General features: G+C 41.0%; 1 protein-coding gene across 1 annotated transcript in view; it reads right to left on the bottom strand.

Annotated features, from left to right (window-relative positions):
- The window catches only part of CNOT9 (CCR4-NOT transcription complex subunit 9), a 129,283-nt gene extending 102,193 nt beyond the window's left edge, over window positions 1-27,090 (bottom strand). Inside the window, exons 1-3 of the mRNA XM_053712395.1 lie at window positions 26,806-27,090; window positions 16,303-16,418; window positions 15,841-15,950 (exon numbers count right to left, since the gene is read on the bottom strand). Of these exons, the coding sequence (XP_053568370.1) occupies window positions 15,841-15,950; window positions 16,303-16,418; window positions 26,806-27,090 (511 nt within the window). The remainder of the gene's footprint in view (window positions 1-15,840; window positions 15,951-16,302; window positions 16,419-26,805) is intronic.
- Window positions 27,091-27,625: the final 535 nt, after the last annotated feature.

The raw sequence follows: 27,625 nt of genomic DNA, 5'->3' as shown, positions 1-27,625 counted from the left end.
ACTTGTGCAAACACACAGCCAACAAGGAGTGGGTTCAATTAGGACACTCCCTTGCAGATAATCACCACTTAGGGGGAAACTGTTGGCTCCCAACAAATCAAAGACGGTTACAGTCCACAACATCCACTTTCACTAGGGAAACATTTATAATTTGGGACAAAGTAATCAAAAAACACACGCAAATATCTTCTACAAACTACCCCCCTAACTCCACTATCACTAATCCTTCTTCCCATTACAAACTCTTCTTCAGAAAACATTGTTACCAAATATATGTGACTCACTACCACATCACATTCTATTCCAAGACAACAAACTTAGATTGCATTCTGAAATAGTCACTTTATAAGGGCCACACTTCCAGAGCTGGTACATGCACCAGCAACTTACACATTACATATCGACTAGCCCTCATAAGTCTCAATTCAGACGCGCCCTGACAAGTTTCGAGAACATATTGTTTTAATTAGGCTGAGAATGAAAACATACTGTCCTTAGTACACAAATGTTATTATCACATTCCGCATCACCTCCCACATATGTGAGTAAGTGGGAACATGAAAGCGGTTATTTCTTATCCCACATTGTATGGGAGAAAGTTTTTAGAAACATGACTAAATCAACCCCATCAATCTCAATATTAGAGATGAACATAAAACTTATGTGCAGATGGTATTACACACCAGCACGCTTACATGCCCTATTCCCTAACGCGCCGGCTACATGCATGAGAGGATGTCAAGAAGCAGGCACATTTACACACACATTTGGTGGACTTTTACATTAGCAAGAAAATTCTGGCTCTCCATTAAGAGGGAAATTGAGAAAGTCCTAGATATTACTCTCCCCTTAGATATATGGACATACTTATTTAATAGTTATCCAAAAATCACATGTAAAACACGATTAACTTTGCTCACTATTATGATAAATTCAGCAAAAAAAAAAAAAAAAAATGGGATTCCCCTGAAATGGAAACAGATGAACCTATCATCTGTCATAACTTGGAGAAATACAGTGACCCATTCACTTCAACTAGGGAAACACCATTATACACAATCTAAACGCATAGAGCATTATCACTATCAATTTCCTCTGGGAAGAATACCGAAATAAGTAAGCACAGAACGCATTTGTCTAAATGCCACATATACAGTTTATTATTGAGCACAATCTCCAAACTGCTGAGGAACATTTTACATGCAACTTTGCTAGACTAGGACAACGCTTACATAATAACGGTCTAAATGTTACAAACTACCACTGTCAATCTGTACAAATTGTAATCAGATATATACAATGCTTGTTAAGTTTTATTTTGTGGAATCTATTACTATGTATAGGTTTATAGACCAAAAAGGCCTGCTTTTAGTATTCCCCATATACACTGGCCGAGTAGGGGTTTACTTGGAATCTGGATACTTATCAGCAGTGCACCAGGAGATTGTATGTATGTATGTATGTATGTATGTATGTATGTATGTATGTATGTATGTATGTATATATATATATATATATATATATATATATATATATATATATATATATATATATATATATATATATATATATATATATATATATATATATATATATATATATATATATATAAAAATTGCTCACGTTTTCGTAAATTAATGCTATATAGATTGTAGATTTCCAAATCTGGTAACAATTGGCACCGTTTTCCACAGAACATTTTGCCAGCCGGGTGTAATTATTAACTAGCCCCGGGTGTGGAAGTGGAATACTTTGCATTATTATTATTTATAAATGTTACTTAAGCTATGCAAAACACAAATTAACTACATAATTTAACAAACTAATCACATGAGAATTTGAGCAACAAACATTGAAAACAATGTTAACTAATGTTAGCTTAATATTGACTTAAATTTTAGCCGGTTGGTCTGTAAAATCAGCCGAGTGGGGCACCCACTTAAAAGGCCCTGGGGAGACCACTAAAGTGCACACTCTAGACTTTACAAGCTGAACCTTGCTACATTCCACACAGTAACTGATGACTGTATTAGCTTATATATATTAGCAAAACAGAAAGAGAAGCAGTCTGCCAAGAACAAACAGCAGCATCAATAGCTTGTTCTATGGCCCGGTTGCCACCTGGTAGTAGCTTCTTTCTGCCCAATTGTGCTTTTCACAGAGGAAAACTTTCCTGTAGTATATCAGTCTGATCCCGCCGACATGGTCAGTCCAGCCCCAAAAACAAAAATTTATGTTACCTGATAAATTTATTTCTCTTGTGGTGTATCCAGTCCACGGGTTCATCCATTACTTGTGGGATATTCTCCTTCCCAACAGGAAGCTGCAAGAGGACACCCACAGCAGAGCTGTCTATATAGCTCCTCCGCTAACTGCCACCCCCAGTCATTCGACCGAAGACAAGCAAAAAAAAGGAGAAACTTGTCAGGGAATTCACTATTACAATCCTGTCCCTTTAATTCTGACTCCTCTCTCCCTATTTAAGGCCCCTCCTCTCTATGCTCCTCGCTTGGTAATTTGAATCAGTTACTTAATGTGACTCCTCTCTGAAGACACCTAGCCCTTTCCTCAAGCTGTGGGGATTTCTTACTTGCTGCTGTGAATCTTGGCAGCCTACTTTAATCCTCTATTGCTGTGTGCCGGTCTGCCTCTTCTGTTACTTGCAGTTTCTTAGGAACCAAAGGAGCAGCATTCAGTTCCCCTAACTGTTACACCGGGTAGCTGTGACGTCACACCCTGCATCTCAGCGTGTCTGCAGCGCGTGTACCGCGCTGTGTCCTCTCAACAAACAATCATCCAGGATACAGTAAGGCTTTCATCTGGCTCTGACTTAGCCTTCCAAATAACCATCAGGAATTGGTCTGTATATTTTATTACTCTATTTGGATATCATTATGTCTCTCAACTAAGCAAACTAACTAGCACTGTATTCAATGACTGTTACTATCACTAAACTGCAGGATAAACTTCAACTGCCTGTTACATTGCCTACTCTGCTTGAACTGCTGCTTGCTTAACATCATTTGCTGTGACCACCCTGAACTTGACTAAGTGACTGATCGTTTGTTACTAACTTATCCTTGCATAAGCAATATCTGTTAACATAATCTAACATATCATTCTGTATTCCTAACAAGTATCTTTTCCATCAACTCAGAATAAGGTTTTGTAGTTCTATGTATTACTAATCCTTGTCTTACTTGATTCTCCAATCTGCCATATTACCTCATACAACTCTAATCATTACTAACCTACCTTATCTGTTCAAGTACATTCTGGGCATAATACTATCTGGCCTTATAACAATATCTCTTTGTACTACATCTGTTTGTCTGACATTCCATTTTACCATCTATCTTCTCTGTATATGTGTCAGCTATATCACATTTAATCACTAGTTAATTAGTTGATTAATTATCTATCCAATCTATAGATACTCCTCCTATCTGTTGAGATACAGACATCCTGTAACTTGGTTGCGTGACAGCTCCGTATTCACTCTGTACCCTGCAGTAGTGACCCTCAGTTCAATGAGCAAAACCGGATTCCTGTAAGTTAAATCTGTGTGAATCCAAGGTTTGGTGTGAGGCTGAGTGGTCCTGCTATAGCGGATACTAGGTACCTGAACTTATTTTCCACCTGTTCTAACACATAACATTACAGAACATAACAAAACTATAGGGTGCAGTGGTGACTGTAGTTTAAAAATAAAAAACACCTGCCTTAAAATGACAGGGCGGGCCGTGGACTGGATACACCACAAGAGAAATAAATTTATCAGGTAAGCATAAATTTTGTTTTCTCTTGTAAAGGTGTATCCAGTCCACGGGTTCATCCATTACTTGTGGGATACCAATACCAAAGCTTTAGGACACGGATGAAGGGAGGGACAAGGCAGGAACTTAAACGGAAGGCACCACTGCCTGTAAGACATTTCTCCCAAAAATAGCCTCCGAAGAAGCAAAAGTATCAAATTTATAGAATTTAGAAAAGGTATGAAGCGAAGACCAAGTCGCCGCCTTACAAATCTGTTCAACAGAGGCCTCATGTTTAAAAGCCCATGTGAAAGCTACTGCTCTAGTAGAATGAGCTGTAATTATTTCAGGAGACTGCTGGCCAGCAGCCTCCTGAAAGAATTACTTCTTAGCCAAAAAGAAATAAGTTGACGAAGCCTTTTGGCCTCTCCTCTGTCCAGAGTAGACAACAAAAAAAGCAGATGTTTGACGAAAATCCTTCGTAGCTTGTAAATAAAACTTTAAAGCACGAACCACATCAAGATTGTGTAATAGACGTTCCTTCTTTGAAGAAGGATTAGGACATAGTGAAGGAACAACAATCTCCTGATTGATATTCTTATTAGATACCACCTTAGAAAGAAACCCAGGTTTGGTACGTAACACTACCTTATCTGCATGGAAATCAGATAAGGGGAATCACATTGTAAAGCAGATAACTCCGAAACTCTTTGAGCCGAGGAGATGGCTACTAAAAACAGAACTTTCCAAGATAAAAGCTTAATATCTATGGAATGCAAAGGTTCAAACGGAACCCCTTGAAGAACTTTAAGAACTAAATTTAAACTCCATGGCGGAGCAACAGGTTTAAACACAGGCTTGATCCTAACTAAAGCCTGACAAAATGCCTGAACGTCTGGAACCTCAGCCAGACGTTTGTGCAAAAGAATAGACAGAGCAGAAATCTGTCCCTTTAAGGAACTAGCTGACAAACCCTTCTCCAATCCTTCTTGGAGAAAGGATAATATCCTAGGAATCCTGACCTTATTCCATGAGTAACCCTTGGATTCACACCAATGAAGATATGTACACCATATCTTATGATAGATTTTCCTGGTGACAGGCTTTCGAGCCTGAATTAAGGTATCAATGACCGATTCGGAAAAACCACGCTTTGATGGAATCAAGCGTTCAATCTCCAAGCAGTCAGACGTAAAGAAATTAGATTTGGATGTTTGAAGGGACCTTGAAGTAGAAGGTCCTGCCTTAGCGGCAGAGTCCATGGTGGAAAGGATGACATGTCCACCAGATCTGCATACCAAGTCCTGCGTGGCCACGCAGGGGCTATTAAGATCACCGAAGCTCTCTCCTGCTTGATCTTGGCAATCAGACGAGGGAGCAGAGGAAACGGTGGAAACACATAAGCCAGGCTGAAGGACCAGGGCGCTGCTAGAGCATCTATCAGCGCTGCCTTGGGATCCCTGGACCTGGACCCGTAACAAGGAAGCTTGGCGTTCTGACGAGACGCCATGAGATCCAGTTCTGGTTTGCCCCAAAGTTGTATCAACTGGGCAAATACCTCCGGATGGAGCTCCCACTCCCCCGGATGAAAAGTCTGCCGACTTAGAAAATCCGCCTCCCAGTTCTCTACTCCTGGGATATGGATAGCTGAGAGATGGCAAGAGTGAACCTCTGCCCATAGAATTATCTTTGAAACCTCCAACATTGCCAGGGGGCTCCTTGTTCCCCCCTGATGGTTGATATAGGCTACAGTCGTGATGTTGTCCGACTGAAATCTGATGAACCTGACCGCAGCTAGCTGAGGCCAAGCCTGAAGAGCATTGAATATCATAGTTCCAGAATGTTTATCGGAAGGAGGGCCTCCTCCTGAGTCCACGAACCCTGAGCCTTCAGGGAGTTCCAGACTGCACCCCAGCCCAGAAGGCTGGCATCTGTTGTTACTATAGTCCATTCTGGCCTGTGGAAACTCATTCCCTTGGACAGATGGACCCCAGATAGCTACCAGAGAAGAGAATCCCTTGTCTCTTGATCCAGATTTAGTAGAAGGGACAAATCTGTGTAATCCCCATTCCACTGATTGAGCATGCAAAGTTGCAGTGGTCTGAGATGTAGGCGGGCAAACGGAACTATGTCCATTGCCACTACCATTAATCCGATTACCTCCATACACTGAGCCACTGACGGACGAGAAATGGAATAAAGAGCACGGCAGGAAGTTAGAAGTTTTGACAACCTGACCTCTGTCAGATAAATCTTCATTTCTACTGAATCTATCAGAGTTCCTAGGAAGGAAACTCTTGTGAGAGGTGAGAGAGAACTCTTTCCTTCGTTCACCTTTCACCCATGAGACCTTAGGAATGCCAGAACCATGTCCGTATAGGACCAGGCGATCTGAAAAGTTGACGCCTGTATCAGGATGTCGTCTAGGTAAGGGGCTACTGCTATACTCCGCGGTCTTAGAACCGCCAGAAGGGACCCTAGAACCTTCGTAAAGATTCTTGGTGCCGTGGCTAACCCGAAGGGAAGAGCCACAAACTGGTAATGCCTGTCTAGGAAGGCGAACCTGATGATGATCCCTGTGTATCGGAATATGTAGATAAGCATCCTTTAAATCCATGGTAGTCATATATTGACCCTCCTGGATCATAGGTAGGATGGTTCGAATAGTCTCCATCTTGAAGGATGGGACCCTGAGAAATTTGTTTAGGATCTTGAGATCTAAGATTGGTCTGAAAGTTCCCTTTTTCTTGGGAACTATAAACAGATTTGAATAGAAGCCCTGCCCCTGTTCCTCCTTTGGAACTGGGTGGATCACTCCCATAACTAGTAGGTCTTGAACGCAATGTAAGAATGCCTCTCTCTTTATCTGGTTTGCAGATAATTGTGAGAGATGAAATCTCCCCTTTGGAGATGAAGCTTTGAAATCCAGAAGATATCCCTGGGAAATAATCTCCAGAGCCCAGGGATCCTGGACGTCTCTTGCCCAAGCCTCGGTGAAGAGAGAAAGTCTGCCCCCCACTAGATCAGGTCCCGGATCGGGGGCTACTCCTTCATGCTGTCTTAGAGGCAGCAGCAGGCTTTTAGGCCTGTTTCCCCTTGTTCCAAGCCTGGTTAGGTCTCCAGACTGGCTTGGACTGGGCAAAATTTCCCTCTTGTTTTGTAGAAGAGGAAGATGAAGCTGCGCCACTCTTGAAGTTTCGAAAGGAACGAAAATTTGTCTGTTTGGTCCTTAACTTGTTGGACCTATCCTGGGGAAGGGCGTGGCCTTTTCCTCCAGTAATATTAGAAATGATCTCCTTCAGTCCAGGCCCAAATAGGGTCTGCCCTTTGAAGGGGATATTGAGAAGTTTAGACTTTGAAGTGACATCAGATGACCAGGATTTAAGCCATAGCGCCCTACGTGCCTGAATGGCAAAACCTGAATTTTTAGCCGTTAGCTTGGTTAAATGAAAAACGGCGTCCGAAATAAATGAATTAGCTAACTTAAGAGCTTTAAGCCTGTCAAGAATATCATCCAACGGGGTCTCTACCTGTAAAGCCTCCTCCAGAGACTCGAACCAGAAAGCCGCTGCAGCAGTGACTGGGGCAATGCATGCAAGAGGCTGGAGAATAAAACCTTGTTGTATAAAGATTTTCTTAAGGAAACCCACTAATTTCTTATCCATAGGATCTAGGAAAGCACAACTGTCCTTGACAGGAATAGTTCTACGGTTAGCTAGGGTAGAGACTGCTCCCTCCACCTTAGGGACCGTCTGCCACAAGTCCTGTGTAGCGGCATCTATAGGAAACATTTTCTTAAAAGCAGGAGGGGGAGAGAACGGCACACCTGGTCTATCCCATTCCTTAGCAATAATTTCTGAAAACCTCTTAGGGATTGGAAAAACATCAGTGTAAACAGGCACTGCAAAGTATTTGTCCATTTTACACAATTTCTCTGGGACTACAATGTTGTCACAGTCATCCAGAGTCGCTAAAACCTCCCTGAGCAACACGCGGAGGTGTTCAAGCTTAAATTTAAATGCTGTCATTTCAGAGTCAGACTGAAGTAACTCCTTCCCTGAATCAAAGAAGTCACCCACAGATAGAAGCTCTCCTGCTTCAACTTCTGCACATTGTGAGGGTATATCAGACATAGATACTAAAGCGTCAGAGAGCTCTGTATTTGTTCTAGCCCCAGAGCTGTCTCGCTTTCCTTGTAACCCTGGCAGTTTGGACAATACCTCTGTGAGGGTATGATTCATAACTGCCGCCATGTCTTGTAAAGTAAACGCATTGGACTCGCTAGGTGTACTTGGCGTCCCTTGAGCGGGAGTTATAGGTTCTGACAGGTGGGGAGAGCTAGATGGCATAACCTCCCTTTTGTCAGTCTCAGAAACCTCAGGTGATACATCTTTAAAAGCCATAATATGGTCTTTAGAACTTATAGAAAGGTCAGTGCATTTGGTACACTTTCTAAGAGGGGGTTCCACAATGGCTTCTAAACATAATGAACAAGGAGTTTCCTCTATGTCAGACATGTTTAACAGACTAGTATAATGAGACCAGCAAGCTTGGAAAACACTTTAATAAATGTGAAAAAAGCAATAATAAAAAACGGTACTGTGCCTTTAAGACAAAAAAACTACCACATAAACTGCAAAACAGTGAAAAAAAGTAGTAAACTCTACTAAATTTTTACAGTGTGTATAAGGGACTAAAGCAGCATTGCACCCACTTGCAAATGGATGATTAACCCCTCAGGCCCAAAAACAAATTAGAAAAACATTAAACCTGTTAACAAACAGTCAAACACACTGCCACAGCTGTGCTGTCGCTCCTACCTGCCCTTAAAAACGATTTTTGCAGGAACAAAACACTCTATAGAGGTCCTATAAGCCAGAGGACTCCTTCAGGGAAGCTGGATGTCTTTTACACTGAAAACGAAAATAGGCCCCTCCCACCATGCACTCAATGTCAGAGGGCCTTAAAAAAGTACTCCTAGGAGTAATCTAACAAGCCATGTGGAAATTAGGCCCCAAATAAAGATGTATCACCCTCAGAGAAAAAACGTTTTTATTTATAAATCATGCAAACGTTTTTACACTAAGTAATATAGGTATTAACATGAATATTATCCCTTTTTGCAAGCATGATCCCAGTTGTTGTTAAATCACTGTATCAGGCTTACCTTAAATATACCAGGCACTGTCAGCATTTTCTAGACCTTATCATCTCTCTAGAAAAAAATATACTGAACATACCTCAAAGCAGGCAATCTGCAGACTGTCCACACAACTGAAGTTTTCTGTCCATACTCTTCAGTTAAGTGTGAGAACAGCAATGGACCTTAGTTACAAACCGCTAAGATCATCAAACCTCCAGGCAGAATTCTTCTTCTAATTTCTGCCTGAGAGTAAAACAGTACAACGCCGGTACCGTTTAAAAATAACAAACTTTTGATTGAAGGTAAAAACTACACTAAGTCACCACATCTCTCTTGATACTTCCTTTCTTGTCGAGAGCTGCAAGAGAATGACTGGGGGTGGCAGTTAGGGGAGGAGCTATATAGACAGCTATGCTGTGGGTGTCCTCTTGCAGCTTCCTATTGGGAAGGAGAATATCCCACAAGTAATGGATGAACCCGTGGACTGGATACACCTTTACAAGAGAAATACCAGGCAATTATCCTCTGAACAAGGAACATGACAACCCCAGATGATTGTTTTGGCCTCCTTTGTTCAGTGTGTGGAACAGACGTGCCGGAATCAGCTGCCGCAGCCTAATGTTTTGAATCCCGCCCCCTCTCCTAGAGAGCCGTTACTTCGGACATACCTATACCGGGTGGATTTTCTTGGAGCGCTCCGTTGTGATATAATCTCCTCAATAGGTAAGAGGCTTTAAAAAAGGTATATCCAGCAAATGAAAAACTAATGCTAATAATGTTGCTAAGAAAAAAACAGAATTTATGTTTACCTGATAAATTTCTTTCTCCAACGGTGTGTCCGGTCCACGGCGTCATCCTTACTTGTGGGATATTCTCTTCCCCAACAGGAAATGGCAAAGAGCCCAGCAAAGCTGGTCACATGATCCCTCCTAGGCTCCGCCTACCCCAGTCATTCGACCGACGTTAAGGAGGAATATTTGCATAGGAGAAACCATATGGTACCGTGGTGACTGTAGTTAAAGAAAATAAAATATCAGACCTGATTAAAAAAAAACCAGGGCGGGCCGTGGACCGGACACACCGTTGGAGAAAGAAATTTATCAGGTAAACATAAATTCTGTTTTCTCCAACATAGGTGTGTCCGGTCCACGGCGTCATCCTTACTTGTGGGAACCAATACCAAAGCTTTAGGACACGGATGAAGGGAGGGAGCAAATCAGGTCACCTAAATGGAAGGCACCACGGCTTGCAAAACCTTTCTCCCAAAAATAGCCTCAGAAGAAGCAAAAGTATCAAACTTGTAAAATTTGGTAAAAGTGTGCAGTGAAGACCAAGTCGCTGCCCTACATATCTGATCAACAGAAGCCTCGTTCTTGAAGGCCCATGTGGAAGCCACAGCCCTAGTGGAATGAGCTGTGATTCTTTCGGGAGGCTGCCGTCCGGCAGTCTCGTAAGCCAATCTGATGATGCTTTTAATCCAAAAAGAGAGAGAGGTAGAAGTTGCTTTTTGACCTCTCCTTTTACCTGAATAAACAACAAACAAGGAAGATGTTTGTCTAAAATCCTTTGTAGCATCTAAATAGAATTTTAGAGCGCGAACAACATCCAAATTGTGCAACAAACGTTCCTTCTTTGAAACTGGTTTTGGACACAGAGAAGGTACGATAATCTCCTGGTTAATGTTTTTGTTAGAAACAACTTTTGGAAGAAAACCAGGTTTAGTACGTAAAACCACCTTATCTGCATGGAACACCAGATAAGGAGGAGAACACTGCAGAGCAGATAATTCTGAGACTCTTCTAGCAGAAGAAATCGCAACTAAAAACAAAACTTTCCAAGATAATAACTTAATATCAACGGAATGTAAGGGTTCAAACGGAACCCCCTGAAGAACTGAAAGAACTAAATTGAGACTCCAAGGAGGAGTCAAAGGTTTGTAAACAGGCTTGATTCTAACCAGAGCCTGAACAAAGGCTTGAACATCTGGCACAGCTGCCAGCTTTTTGTGAAGTAATACCGACAAGGCAGAAATCTGTCCCTTCAGGGAACTTGCCGATAATCCTTTTTCCAATCCTTCTTGAAGGAAGGATAGAATCCTAGGAATCTTAACCTTGTCCCAAGGGAATCCTTTAGATTCACACCAACAGATATATTTTTTCCAAATTTTGTGGTAAATCTTTCTAGTCACAGGCTTTCTGGCCTGAACAAGAGTATCGATCACAGAATCTGAGAACCCTCGCTTCGATAAAATCAAGCGTTCAATCTCCACGCAGTCAGCTGGAGTGAAACCAGATTCGGATGTTCGAACGGACCCTGAACAAGAAGGTCTCGTCTCAAAGGTAGCTTCCAAGGTGGAGCCGATGACATATTCACCAGATCTGCATACCAAGTCCTGCGTGGCCACGCAGGAGCTATCAAAATCACCGACGCCCTCTCCTGCTTGATCCTGGCTATCAGCCTGGGGATGAGAGGAAATGGCGGGAACACATAAGCTAGTTTGAAGGTCCAAGGTGCTACTAGTGCATCCACTAGAGCCGCCTTCGGATCCCTGGATCTGGCCCCGTAGCAAGGAACTTTGAAGTTCTGACGAGAGGCCATCAGATCCATGTCTGGAATGCCCCACAGGTGAGTGACTTGGGCAAAGATTTCCGGATGGAGTTCCCACTCCCCCGGATGCAATGTCTGACGACTCAGAAAATCCGCTTCCCAATTTTCCACTCCTGGGATGTGGATAGCAGACAGGTGGCAGGAGTGAGACTCCGCCCAAAGAATAATTTTGGTTACTTCTTCCATCGCTAGGGAACTCCTTGTTCCCCCCTGATGGTTGATGTACGCAACAGTCGTCATGTTGTCTGATTGAAACCGAATGAACCTGGTCCTCGCAAGCTGGGGCCAGGCCTGGAGCGCATTGAATATCGCTCTCAGTTCCAGAATATTTATCGGTAGAAGAGATTCTTCCCGAGACCAAAGACCCTGAGCTTTCAGGGATCCCCAGACCGCGCCCCAGCCTATCAGACTGGCGTCGGTCGTGACAATGACCCACTCTGGTCTGTGGAACATCATCCCTTGAGACAGATTGTCCAGGGACAGCCACCAACGGAGTGAGTCTCTGGTCTTCTGATTTACTTGTATCTTCGGAGACAAGTCTGTATAGTCCCCATTCCACTGACTGAGCATGCACAGTTGTAATGGTCTTAGATGAATGCGCGCAAAAGGAACTATGTCCATCGCCGCCACCATCAACCCGATCACTTCCATGCACTGAGCTATGGAAGGAAGAGGAACGGAATGAAGTATCCGACAAGAGTCCAGAAGCTTTGTTTTTCTGGCCTCTGTTAGAAAGATCCTCATTTCTAAGGAGTCTATAATTGTTCCCAAGAAGGGAACCCTTGTTGACGGGGATAGAGAACTCTTTTCCACGTTCACTTTCCAGCCGTGAGATCTGAGAAAGGCCAGGACAATGTCCGTGTGAGCCTTTGCTTGAGGAAGGGACGACGCTTGAATCAGAATGTCGTCCAGGTAAGGTACTACTGCAATGCCCCTTGGTCTTAGCACCGCTAGAAGGGACCCTAGTACCTTTGTGAAAATCCTTGGAGCAGTGGCTAATCCGAAAGGAAGCGCCACGAACTGGTAATGTTTGTCCAGGAATGCAAACCTTAGGAACCGATGATGTTCCTTGTGGATAGGAATATGTAGATACGCATCCTTTAAATCCACCGTGGTCATGAATTGACCTTCCTGGATGGAAGGAAGGATAGTTCGAATGGTTTCCATCTTGAACGATGGGACCTTGAGAAATTTGTTTAAGATCTTGAGATCTAGGATTGGTCTGAACGTTCCCTCTTTTTTGGGAACTATGAACAGATTGGAGTAGAACCCCATCCCTTGTTCTCTTAATGGAACAGGATGAATCACTCCCATTTTTAACAGGTCTTCTACACAATGTAAGAACGCCTGTCTTTTTATGTGGTCTGAAGACAACTGCGACCTGTGGAACCTCCCCCTTGGGGGAAGTCCCTTGAATTCCAGAAGATAACCCTGGGAGACTATTTCTAGCGCCCAAGGATCCAGAACATCTCTTGCCCAAGCCTGAGCGAAGAGAGAGAGTCTGCCCCCCACCAGATCCGGTCCCGGATCGGGGGCCAATATTTCATGCTGTCTTGGTAGCAGTGGCAGGTTTCTTGGCCTGCTTTCCCTTGTTCCAGCCTTGCATTGGTCTCCAAGCTGGCTTGGCCTGAGAAGAATTACCCTCTTGCTTAGAGGACGTAGCACCTTGGGCTGGTCCGTTTTTACGAAAGGGACGAAAATTAGGTCTATTTTTTGCCTTGAAAGGCCGATCCTGAGGAAGGGCGTGGCCCTTACCCCCAGTGATATCAGAGATAATCTCTTTCAAGTCAGGACCAAACAACGTTTTCCCCTTGAAAGGAATGTTTAGTAGCTTGTTCTTGGAAGACGCATCAGCCGACCAAGATTTCAACCAAAGCGCTCTGCGCGCCACAATAGCAAACCCAGAGTTCTTAGCCGCTAACTTAGCCAATTGCAAAGAGGCGTCTAGAGTGAAAGAATTAGCCAATTTGAGAGCATTGATTCTGTCCATAATCTCCTCATAAGGAGGAGAGTCACTATCGAGCACCTTAAGCAGTTCATCAAACCAGAAATATGCGGCAGTAGTGACAGGGACAATGCATGAAATGGGTTGTAGAAGGTAACCCTGCTGAACAAACATCTTTTTAAGCAAACCTTCTAATTTTTTATCCATAGGATCTTTGAAAGCACAACTATCCTCTATGGGAATAGTGGTGCGTTTGTTTAAAGTAGAAACCGCTCCCTCGACCTTGGGGACTGACTGCCATAAGTCCTTTCTAGGGTCGACCATAGGAAACAATTTTTTAAATATGGGGGGAGGGACGAAAGGAATACCGGGCCTTTCCCATTCTTTATTAACAATGTCCGCCACCCGCTTGGGTATAGGAAAAGCTTCTGGGAGCCCCGGCACCTCTAAGAACTTGTCCATTTTACATAGTTTCTCTGGGATGACTAAATTTTCACAATCATCCAGAGTGGATAATACCTCCTTAAGCAAAATGCGGAGATGTTCCAATTTAAATTTAAATGTAATCACATCAGATTCAGCCTGCTGAGAAATGTTCCCTAAATCAGTAATTTCTCCCTCAGACAAAACCTCCCTGGCCCCCTCAGATTGGGTTAGGGGCCCTTCAGAGATATTAATATCAGCGTCGTCATGCTCTTCAGTAACTAAAACAGAGCAGCCACGCTTACGCTGACAAGGGTTCATTTTGGCTAAAATGTTTTTGACAGAATTATCCATTACAGCCGTTAATTGTTGCATAGTAAGGAGTATTGGCGCGCTAGATGTACTAGGGGCCTCCTGAGTGGGCAAGACTCGTGTAGACGAAGGAGGGAATGATGCAGTACCATGCTTACTCCCCTCACTTGAGGAATCATCTTGGGCATCATTGTCATTATCACATAAATCACATTTATTTAAATGAATAGGAATTCTGGCTTCCCCACATTCAGAACACAGTCTATCTGGTAGCTCAGACATGTTAAACAGGCATAAACTTGATCAGAAAGTACAAAAAACGTTTTAAAATAAAACCGTTACTGTCACTTTAAATTTTAAACTGAACACACTTTATTACTGCAATTGCGAAAAAACATGAAGGAATTGTTCAAAATTCACCAAATTTTCACCACAGCGTCTTAAAGCTTTGAAAATATTGCACACCAATTTTGGAAGCTTTAACCCTTAAAATAACGGAACCGGAGCCGTTTTAAGCTTTAACCCCTTTACAGTCCCTGGTATCTGCTTTGCTGAGACCCAACCAAACCCAAAGGGGAATACGATACCAAATGACGCCTTCAGAAGTCCTTTATAAGTATCAGAGCTCCTCTCACATGCGACTGCATGCCATGCCTCTCAAAAACAAGTGCGCAACACCGGCGCGAAAATGAGACTCTGCCTATGCTTTGGGAAAGCCCCTAAAGAATAAGGTGTCTAAAACAGTGCCTGCCGATATTATTATATCAAAATACCCAGATAAAATGATTCCTCAAGGCTAAATATGTGTTAATAATCAATCGATTTAGCCCAGAAAAGGTCTACAGTTTAAATAAGCCCTTGTGAAGCCCTTATTTACAATCGTAATAAACATGGCTTACCGGATCCCATAGGGAAAATGACAGCTTCCAGCATTACATCGTCTTGTTAGAATGTGTCATACCTCAAGCAGTAAGAGACTGCACTCTGTTCCCCCAACTGAAGTTAATTGCTCTCAACAGTCCTGTGTGGAACAGCCATGGATTTTAGTTACGGTTGCTAAAATCATTTTCCTCATACAAACAGAATTCTTCATCTCTTTTCTGTTTCTGAGTAAATAGTACGTACCAGCACTATTTGAAAATAACAAACTCTTGATTGAATAATGAAAAACTACAGTTAAACACTAAAAAACTCTAAGCCATCTCCGTGGAGATGTTGCCTGTACAACGGCAAAGAGAATGACTGGGGTAGGCGGAGCCTAGGAGGGATCATGTGACCAGCTTTGCTGGGCTCTTTGCCATTTCCTGTTGGGGAAGAGAATATCCCACAAGTAAGGATGACGCCGTGGACCGGACACACCTATGTTGGAGAAATATGAAATGCGTTTAAAACATTTTGTATGCAGATTTTTCTTCAACTAAGTTTTTCATTGCCAATACATTTTATGCATATATAAAGAAAATAGGTTTTATAGCCCCTTAAAAATAGCAAGTTACTGCACCTAATACACTGCTATGAAACGTATTTAAAATATTTAAACTTTTTTATGTAATACTGATTCTCAAAAAACAAAATGACATCAGTTATAAACAAAATCGCCTCAAACAAATATCTCCAATTAAAAACACTTATGGTATTTATACTTGAGTTCTTACCAATTACTCCGAGGCTAGTAAGTCTCAAATATTCAAAAGGCCGAGTTTTACTAACAGTGTGCAAGAATGGATACAGGAACAGAGGAATGTGTGCTGCAAGAAATGCAGACCTGAAAGACAAAGTTTGACAATAACTGGTTGCTAGTCACACTAAGAAATGGAAACACAGGTTTGGGAAAGCAGGTCTTTTCCCTACATGTGTATTCATAGCTCATATATAAAATAGAGAGATGACAAACCTTGTTACTAACAATATTACCAATATATTTTCATCTTCTCTATAAAATGGAAACTGATGGGGGAATTTATAAAAGCTTATCTATTTGAATATTTCTGGCAATACACCAAACATCTTTTTCAACAGGATATTGAATTATTTATTTCCTTGCTATTGTAATGCAGAAAAGTGTGCCATTTTCTTTTTCTACTAACTTTACATTAATAGACCAATTAAATATTTACCTTGTTTCTGGATGTGAAGCAACACACTGAAGAAGTGCAAGAGCATTGCAGACTCTATTAGACTGGTGAGCTGTCAAGGTTGGTGGATTAATTGATGGATAGATATTTACAATTTCCTACAGAGAAAAAGAAAATACATCAAAAACATTAAAACAGCCACTAACATTTTGAAAACACACATATGTTCACCATTACAGTGAATAAAAATGAATTTTACTATACACTACATTAAAAGCTTTAAAAAGGGACACTTAACACCGTCTTCTAATAATCCCTAAAAACTACCTTTTTTTATTAATAAAAAAAAAAATCACTTCTGTCTAATCTGTTCCTCTTTCCCCAAACTGTTGAAGGAGATTGTTTTGAAGTACATTGTTGATCCAGTGCTGCCAAATTGTAGCATACGTTACAGGGGCACAGTAGTCACATGCTCATGAAGCAGTCATGTGACACACAGCATATTGACTGATGCATATATTTTTAAAGGATCACATCTATCTGCAGTGTGTGAAGATAAAGGTTTGTCAGAGTATAAATGTATTAGACTTTCCCATCTATTTATATACACATAATATGCAGCAAAATTTAAATAAAATGCTTTATAAGCAATATGTTTATGTTTTTAACTCCCCCCCCCCCCCCACACTTTTTTTTTTTATCTAAAAACTGCCCAAAAGTTTTATGCTCTAAGCAAAGCTGTTTGCATTAAATGGCTTCAGACACTATTGTTATTGTAAATCATTACAAGCAGCTCCGGGAGGGGGGGAAGCTCTCACGTATACTTGTTACAGAAGATTTCTGCTTCTCAAGACCTGTCCTCCTGTTTATGTAAAGCACGAAAGGCTGACACTTGTACCAGCCTTAGTGATCGTTAAGCAATGATCGTCTTCATTACATAGCATTGCGATTTGCTCCTGTCACACCCTCTGCCGAGACACAGTACAAGTGTCAGCCCTTAGTGCTTTACATAAACAGGACGACAGGTCTTGAGAAGCAGAAATCTTCTGTACAGAGTATACGTGAGAGCTTCTCCCTCCCTCTCCCGGAGCTGCTTGTGATGATTTACAAACACAATAGTGTCTGAAGCCGTTTAATGCAAACGGATTTGCTTAGAGCACAAAACTTTTGGGCAGTTTGAAGAAAAAACTGTGGGGGGAGTTAAAATCAAACATATTGCTTATGCAGCATTTTATTTAAATTTTGCTGCATATTATGTGTATATAAATAGATGGGAAAGTCCAATACATTTATACTCTGTCAAATATTTATCTGCACACACTGCAGACAGATGTGATCTTTTAAAAATATATGTAACAGACAATATGCTGTGTGTGTCACATGACTGCTTCATGAGCATGTGACTACTGTGCCCCTGTAACGTAGGTTACACTATGGCAGCATACATAGTAGAATCAAGCACTGGATAAATGCTCTACTTCAAAACAATCTTCAACAGTTTGGGGCAAGAGGAACAGATTACATAGACAGCAGTGATTATTTTATTTTTTTTAAGGAGGAAAAAAAAAATTAGGTTTTAGCAATTTTCATCAGGTGTTTAAAGGGCCATGATACCCAAATGTTGAAAAACTTGAAAGTGATGCAGCATAGCTGTAAACGACTTCTAAGCAGCAAATCAGTATGCCTGTCCCGGGACAGATAAGGAATTGAGCCTCGTGAACTCTCATGTTATTTCCCTATTCAGTTTAAGTCAAATCTCATGAGTTAATGACCTCAGTACTGTTGATTAGGATCAGGTCCGACAGAAATCGCTGAATGCGGAGAGCAATACGCTCTCCGTATTCAGCATTGCACCAGCAGCTCACAAGAGCTGCTGGTGCAACGCCGCTCCCTGCAGACTTGCGGCCAATGGGCTGCCAGCAGGGGAGTGTCAATCCGATCGGGATGAATTGTGGCGATTCCTGTCTGCCTGCTCAAAGCAGGCGGGCAGGGTTATGGAGCAACAGTCTTTAGACCGCTGCTCCATAACTTGTGTTTCTGGCGAGTCTAAAGACTCGCCAGAAACACGGGCCTTCAAGCTCCGTTTGGAGCTTGATAGATAGGCCCCTTACTCTTTAACCCTTTTGCTTTTTTCTTCCTATTTTTAATTAATTGGAATATGTACCAAATTCAACCTCTGTAAGTATATATCTGTTATTTTAAAAGTGGACTAGATAATTTTACCCCTAACCTTATAGATGGCTGTTTACCACTGCATATAGATATTCAATATATTTTTATGTTAAAATGAAGTCCAGGCTTACTTTGTTGAGAGGCCCCTTGCATTGGCAGAGAACTAACAAATATAAATAGCACACCTTGGTGAAATTGGCAAAACCCTATTTATGCATCTCAGACACCTCAACACCATCCGAGTGCCTCTTCTCTGCTGCAGGCAAAATAGCTTGCAAAATAGAGAGTCAGCCTCAGCCAGACGCATGTGGTCATGATGACATTTTTGCATTTCAATGCAAAGTTTCTGAAAGAGTGAATGTGATAAACAGTGATAGTCTACCTCTTACTAGGTCTACCTCTTTTCAAACAGTTTGTGGTTTTGTTTTGCTTAATTATAAAAAAAAAAATCTGCTGCTTAAAAAATTGGACCAACAGTTGTTTTAATCTAAAGTTTTTTTTTTTAATGAATTTTTATTTGAATTTAGAATGAAAGGTAACACTTGGGGACACGAAGGACCCCTGTTCAAACATACACAAACAAAAGGATCGGACACGCAGGTCCGGTTGCAATAGTTGTCAAAACATTGATACATCATAAGCAGGGCCGGACTGGGACCAAAAATAGGCCCGAGAATTTTAAGGCAAAACAGCCCACTCCTCCCCCATGTTTAATTTAAACGCCCACATACACACACTCATATGCACGCACGCCGCACATACACACACGCCGCACATACACACACTCCGCACATATACACCCAGATACGCACACAACACACTCATATACATTAATTATATATATATATACACACATATACATATACACACACACACACACACACACACACACACACACACACACGTCACATCAGATATACATAAACAGAGGACCCAGAGGTCACTTGAAACATGGTTGTAAGTATATATTTTAATATATTTTAAAACCTGTGTCCCAAAACTATTACATCTAAAAATCAACAGCTGCTTTCTACAGTATACATTTAACATTTTGCTCTCAGCTTTTTTAAAGTTTATATAGTAGATTTTTTTTTTCCAGGGGTACAAATTCATTACCTTCAATGCATTTTTATAATTAAAAAAAAAAGAAAAAAAAAAAGACCTGTTTGAAATAATAATTAGTCCTACAGCAACATACTAAAATAAAACCTGTAGGCAAATAGCCTCACTGTACTTTACACTTACACTTTTGAAACCAAGGGGTTAAAAAAAAACAAAAAAAACAATTATATAAAATGCCTGCCCTCTGTTATCAGGGGTCACAGCATGTATAGATCACACACAGGGAAGCTGTAAAAAGCAAACATCTGACCTGACAAGCTGCAGTTATTTATTTGTACACAAAAAGTGAACAGTGCTCAAGATTGTCTCTTATATTATAGATTAAATTTAATGTTCCAAAGAGCAAGTCATGATAAATTGATGTAATATGTATTAATGGGGTTGACCATATAAATTGAGGAGCAGGTTCTGCCAACATACTAGTCAACAAAATACCCAGTACGAACTGTACCTAACACCCACTGTACCTAACACCCACTGTACCTAACACACACTGTATCTAACACTCATTGTACCTAGCACACATACCGCACACACGCCATACCCGGAACACACGATACTTAGCTCCCGCAGTACCTAGCACACGCCGTACCTAGCACCCACCATGCCTAGCACACATTGCACCTAGCACACATAATGCCTAGCACATGCTGTACTTAGCACACATTAAACCTAGCACACGCCATACCCAGCACCCGCCTTGCCGAGCACACGCTGTACCCAGCACGCACGACACCTAGCACACACGACGTACCTAGCACACGCTGTACCTAGCACAGACCGTGCCCGGCACCTGCCCTGCCCAGCACATGCTGCACCTAGCCCACATTGCACCTAGGCTCGCCTAACAGCAGGGGGGGGGGGGGGGTAGAGAGGGGGAGGAGACTGATTGGACAAAGGACATGGGGCTTATCATGCCAGGCGATATAAGAGCCTATAACTAGTTTATTATGCCATGTTTAATTATGTATTTACATGAACCCTCAGGTGCATGGTATGTCTAAGATCCATCTATCTAGTTCTATTAGGGATATAGAAGTCACCCACATGAAGTATTATTATGGTATAACTAATATGTAAGAGGATTATTGGGAGTCAGTATATGTTCCCTAAATATATAAAGGGAAAACAGCATATATAGGATCCCATCAAAACAAATACACTGGAAACACTGTATTACATGCAATAATTACTTTACACAGACACGTGATATACCAGAACTTACTAGTGGTAGTTGACCTGGGATACCTATGACAAAACATATGATAAAAAGAGATGGTAGAGGCAAATAACTATTGGTGTCAAAACAAAACTATTATTAACCTCATAATTGCCATATCTCAAAGGAACTCTATTTAAAGGTCTGCACTAAAACACATAAGCCTTATATGATATATATAAAGACCTAGATTTGCTTAACAGTCAAATATAAAATCTATAGAAGAGAACAGTGTATAGACCTTAGCACTGATAAATAAAAATAACATATAAAGTAAACGGTTGTATCTGGAAAAACCTGCATAAACATATTTAAATGTATGGCATTTTCTAAGCAAATACTAGGGCTCCCTGAGCTAAAGAAAAGACAATATTCTTGTCTATCCGATGCCAAGAGGTGTCGATGAGTGAGGTTCATAAATAGATATGTCAAATGTTCCTACAACTGTCAAGGACCTTAGAGTGGTGCAATCCATTGCCCAAAGTTCAACAAATATCATTGCTTTTACCTCAGCGAGATTAGCAAAATCTGGCAGCGTGAGCACTGATCTAAAAAGACAAATGCGGCAAGGCAGGTCTGCACAATGTATAGCAGCTGAAGACCGCTTGGTTGACAGCAGTTTAGGCCGGGTGTTTCCCTGATCCCAAAAGAGAACCTCAGCAAAAGTCCCTCTGGGATCCTGCATCTTGTCAGATGGACCAAGTGCGAGGACTGATTGCACTACGGTGCTGTCATAGCTGTTGGCCCGCAACAGATCTGCATTGGGCAGGGCTATGTCTCCAGGTGTAAGCTCCTTAGTCGCCTCCACATGCTCCAGAACAGCCGAGACCAGGTCCTCCGCGCATACGAGTGGAACAGTGTCTGAACACTGGGACCCCAAAGCGCAACCCCCCACAGTGGGAGAAGTGAGTAGATCAGAGATATGGATGTCCCTGGGTCTCGCTGCCTTAAACATAGATTCTACCAAGGCGGTATGATGTGCTATAAGCAATCTGTGTTTTGTTTGCAGAAATGCAGGTATATGTAGCACGCTGGTTAACTCAAAAGCTATTAGATGTGTTCACTATATTTGTGCTGCGTAGGCAGGAGTAATAATGGCGCCGTTCTCAGAGGTGAGTTATTTTTGCTATGCCCCCCCTTCCTTACTTGTGGTCCATCGGCAGCAGTCTCCCTGTCTAGTGTGCTGTGCACCCTGTGTCGTGCCTGTCTTATTTGTGGGTATAAATTGCTTGGGCAGCATCTCCACTATATTTTGATATTTACCCTTGCCGTTATTCTGCTCGATGTCCTGTCTTTTTGACGTCCCCGCTCTGAGCAGGGAACGGCTGGTATGTCCGCTTCAGGTAGCAGGTTTCTGGGCTTATCCACACTACACTGCCAGCCTGGTGCTAAACAGATTATCCCTTCACTAGTCGGTACCAGACATGCAGTGCTTAAGGCCCAGGTGTATAGCCTCGCTGTAGCTGCGTGCTTCTTTTCAGTTCTTGCTTACTGAGGAGGGTTCAGTTTTCAGATGTTTGCTCCAGTATCAGGATAGTTTTCCAAATAATTACCCCATCAGGATAGGTATTGCGATCTATATATATGCCATATTATTAGGTTGTACTACTTTAGGGATTAGGAGCTCCTTTAGAGCACGGCCATCTGCCTGCGTGGCCAAGCTCCGCCCCCCCTTAATCTAAAGTTTTAGTCGGAAGATTATATTTATAACACTCAGTATGTGGATTTTATTTTAAATATAGGAAAAAATGTATTTATTTTTTATCCGATTAGTCGATTAATCGAAAAAATAATTGACCGATTAAAAGATTATGAAAATAATAGTTAGTTGCAGCCCTAATGGTGATTGGTGTAACTTGAATAGATAGTGAGATTGTGTAATCTCCAAGGTATCAAAATACTCTAGTAGGTAACTAATTTTAACAAATTAGCATTATGTTAAACATATTATCATCACAATATATAGAGCTAGCAAGGATGTGTGATCCAGTTTAGGCTCACGTTTAAGTTTATGCTTGCATTTAAGCAATTCTATTACCTTTTACTTTATTAATGCCATGATAAAGCACCAAAATCTTACAGGGGTATATTATCCTATTGCCTCACATTTTAACAAGTAAGATAGTAGGAGGTATAGCTCTATAGTATAATGCAGCTGGTAAGAGTAATATCCATATATCACCACCCTATCAGCGGGATGTTACCTTTTAATACTGTACTAGAAGTGCAGAGAGCATATAGATAAAATAACCCCAAATAAGTGACTAGATTTAGAAACTGGCTTGAGGAGCCGTAAATAGCTAATAGCTGATTAAACTAACCGTACCGCGTACAAACTACAGCGGTTTAGAGGGGAGGAATAAGCAATAAACATTCACACACCAGGGAGCAGTGCGAACGCCTGACGCGCGTTTCGCAACTGCTTTATCAAAGGCACCGGTCATCTCCCAGTCTAGTGATTTTATATAGACATCAGCCAATCAGATGCGTGCAGTAACGAGCGTCACCATCATGGTAACTCCCCTATAGAGGGAGAGGATGATAGGTTAGAAGGCGGAGGTGTGACTTGTCATCATGATCTAATTGAGCATGTCTACTTTCTCAAAATTTAGTTAAGGCATATGCCGTAGTGACAGTCTGGGGGACATGTCATCTAGATTTGTACATATTAGATCATTCTTTTTAAATCTTTATACACATAGCTCGTGGTCATGGACTTTACTGATTATATATATATATATATATATATATATATAATATTGCAAAAATAGGCACTCACTGGTCTTTATAAAACTTAACATTTAATATAGAAATTTTAAAAACAGAGCATAACGTTTCGAGACCACACTGGCCCCTTTGTCAAATGCAAAATTTTATACCAAACAATCAGGTAAGATTGTTTGGTATTATATTTGACACCGTGGCATTAAGAGGAACTGTTTTATGGAGTGCATCTGTTTGGAATATATATATATATATATATATATATATATATATATATATATATATATATATATATATATATATATATATATATATATATATATATATATATATATATATATATATATATATATATATATATATATTACAATAAGATCTGTAATATTGTACGGAATTGTTTACCCATCCTTGAGAGTGATGTAAAACTCAAAAAAATTGTTGTTAATGGCTGCCTTTTATCAGCACGAAGAGCGAAAACTCTAGGAAGTATTTTGGCCCCCTCAATATTGCCTATGAATCATAGCCAGACATGGCTTACAAAAAGGCTAGGTTGTCACAAATGTAATGGCAGAATTTGCAAAACGTGTTCTCATATAGAACAGGGGGACAGATTTAAATCAAGTACAACTGGCAAGGAATTTGACATACGTTACAGAATTACATGTAACACTACACATGTCATTTATCTTTTGACATGTCAGGGATGTAGAAAACAGTATGTGGGGCACAAGAAACGTGCCCTACGTGACAGGGTACTCCAACACTTGAGAGATATAGGGAACCCAGACTGCACTACTCCCATAGCGAAGCACTTTAGACAGGAACATAATTCTGATGACTCTTTATTAACTGTACAGGGCATAGACCATGTGCCGAGACACAGAAGAGGGGGGGGGACGTTTGGACCAGAGGGAAGTGTTTTGAATTTTTTTTTTTTTTTTAAATATATGTTTTTATTGAGGTTTCCATAATATACATAAATTATATGAGCAACAGCTCAACATTGCATTATACAGTTAGGTTATGAAACAAGATGGAGAGATAAACCTTTAAGAGCAAACAATATGGGTCAACAATATATGTAACATAGGCAGCATATTGGTTCGCATCTACATGAGGAATCTATGTTCAATCTATGCTGCAGGATGAACCTAAATTAATAGGTAATACTCTATAAACAAAGTTACATAGAAAGACTATGGACAATGTGTTACCCAATGCTGAGTTGTATTAATAGTGACCTCATTTTTAATATAATAGGTGATGGTAGCTAAGACTCAGGTAAAATAAAAATTGTCTGGTATAATGGAGAAGGCTTACATATTAGCAGATTAGTAGGAACCTATCTTGTGATTTCTAAGGAATAATAGTTAATATACAGTTTCCTCATATTAAGTTTATTGCGTATAGATAGTGAGCTTAGCTAGTTAGCAAGAAAGTGGGTGGGGGGTGCAGCGGGCAAGAGCCGCTTAAGATAAGGTAAGGAGGAGGGGGGGGCGGAGCTAGATAAGATGTTACACTCATGGGCATGTTTAGGTCTCTGAGCTTTTTTTTTTTTTTTTTTTTTTTAGTTATGCTATAAGTAAGGGTGAAAGACTATGTTGACATTGACTGAAGTGATAATCGTCATGAGAATATGGGCGACTTTGTATATTTAACATGATATAACATTACACACACAGCCAACAGTAAGCACGTAGGGTACTCTGTATGGAGCTGTTCTGGGGGGTATTAAAATGAATGGGTGAATGGGTACTGAAAGACCAAACGCGCTGCATTAAAATGAATACAATATGTTCACCAGTAATATTTGGTCAGGAGAATGTCACCAGGCACTAACTCAGCTAGGGCGCAATGACTGTTTCTTAAATTTGACCTGGTCGATTAAACATGTCATAGGTACAAGCTATCATGAAAAGAACATACTCTTACACACAAACTAAATAGCAACCCATCTCTCCTCAGATTAAATAGGTATATGAGAAAATATATAACAGTATAAAATACTTATAGAAATAGTAAACAGTAAGATCTGACAACTGTAGAACAAACATTTCACAACTCAATATTTAAAACATAATGAAACTGAGAGGTCTACCCTTCTCAGACTTTCAGAAGACTGAAACAGGTTGGGGGTGTGATATAGACTAAAGGTTGTATTCTGGCTAAAGTAAAAATTATACTAGATGTCTATGGTAATTATCCCTTACCTAGAACTATATGCTCATGTTTGCAGAGTGAATGGGCTGCAGTTATAAATCATAGAAATGAAGCTCATTAAGTGACCATAGAAATGTATAGAAACTAATAAAACATGAGTGTGTAAAAAGGATATTTGCATCTTTACAAAATATTAGGGAGCTCTGATGTAGGAGAAATATATGTAATTGTATACCCCACAGGACAAGTTAGTACTAGCAAAAGGGCCATATGTATTAGAAATGCATCAGTCTCTGAGAGGACCTAAGCTAGATGATAGCTAACTATAGTGTTTTAAGTAGCTAATTCCATTGCTGTGTATCTGGAGACTGCTAACACAGTGGTGTACAAAATTTCTAAGGGGGTGTTAAAGTTGAAGGACCTAAGAAAAAGGTATTATTTGTAGAGTGTATGTCAATAGTCTAAACATAACGTTATAGTGAGGGGAACTGTGAAACAGCGATCTAGTGTGTCAAGTGACCAACAGACAATAAAATAAACAGACCACATCGAAATAAATGTCCCAAACTGATTAAAGAGACAACCGCAACCCCAGAGATTACAGTCATCGCAGGCATCTTGTAAAACCTATGAGTAACAGACCGGCATAGGTGAGACTGTATGCTTCAACCTCTCAACCAACTCCGGAGCGTCTCTGTGCTTGCATAGAGTCCAGCAGAGGTGATGCTGTAATTCAAGACCGTTGAAGTACATATACATGGGACGTGCTCAGGGAGCAGGGTGTTGCAAAATAAGTTATGGCATATGCAAGAGTGACTCGTCTCATCACCAATCCCTGAAGACGAGACAGGCCACCGTGAACCGCTGTGACAATCATCTTTTTAGCCGATGCCAGCAACCGGTGCAGTTCTAATCCCCAACAGCTGTACTGAGATGCGGGAGCCGTATGCCCAGGTGGAACGTACCTTGCTTCTGTGACACCCGGCCAGAAAATCACAAATAGCTGACCATCCGGGAGGTATAAAACCCCCAACAACTTCACACACCAACTTATGCGGCAGCACTCTTATGGGATCATCAAGGTAGGTGCGCAGATTCAGATTGCCGACTGATTGAAGATCCGACTCTATGATTCCCGGGCCCGGTACTTTCATGAGAAGTTGCAATTGCTCCCCTCTCAGCTTGTAAACATTCCTGCATGCTTTTGCTGGGGCTTCATCTGATCTCAAAGGGACCGCTAGTTTCAGCATATGTAAGGGCAGTATTTTAGTAGCTGCATTAGTTCCCAAATCACCACCGCCATCTTGTCTGTCCCATGCAGCGGATAACTGATCAGAGAGTTGTGCAAGTAGTAAACTCATCTCTGAGAAATATTCTTTCAGGCTCCTAGAGACATGAACCTCAAACCTGTGTAGCGCAGCGTCCAGCTTCATTTCAGCACAAATTGAAGAGAGGATTCTTCAAGAATGAATAGCGAATGTATACCTAGGACGCTTCTTTAGTAAAATTAGGCCTCAAACAGTGATTCTGCCGGAAAAGCTCCAGAAGTCCATCAATTATAGATATAGTCTTTGCCGAGTGAGCAGTGACAACTATTCTCAGTTTCAGGACAGTGTAGAGGTATAAACTGTCAGGGAATAGTACATTTGCCAGACTTCTATTAGTTAGAGCAGAGGAGCTCCATGAAAACACGTCTGTTCACTTTACTGGCCAGCTCCGCCCCCATCGTGTTTTGAATTTTTAATTTACAAACAAAACACCCCTCTGGTCTAAACTCAATCATGGATGTAGATTTATTCTATTGAATTTATAATTGCATGTCCTTTCTAAACGTACTTTTGATATAAAATATAAAAAGTATATTTAATGTGGAGTTGTAAATAGTAGGTATTACATTTCAAATATAAAGTCTATCTTTTCTATTTTGTTACATATGACAATTTTTTTTTTTTTTTTTTTTAACAGGTC

The sequence above is a fragment of the Bombina bombina genome, chromosome 1 (genome assembly GCF_027579735.1).
Source record: "Bombina bombina isolate aBomBom1 chromosome 1, aBomBom1.pri, whole genome shotgun sequence".
NCBI classification, from domain to species: domain Eukaryota; kingdom Metazoa; phylum Chordata; class Amphibia; order Anura; family Bombinatoridae; genus Bombina; species Bombina bombina.
Note: the sequence above shows the minus strand (reverse complement) of the source record. Positions and strands in the feature narration are given on the sequence as shown.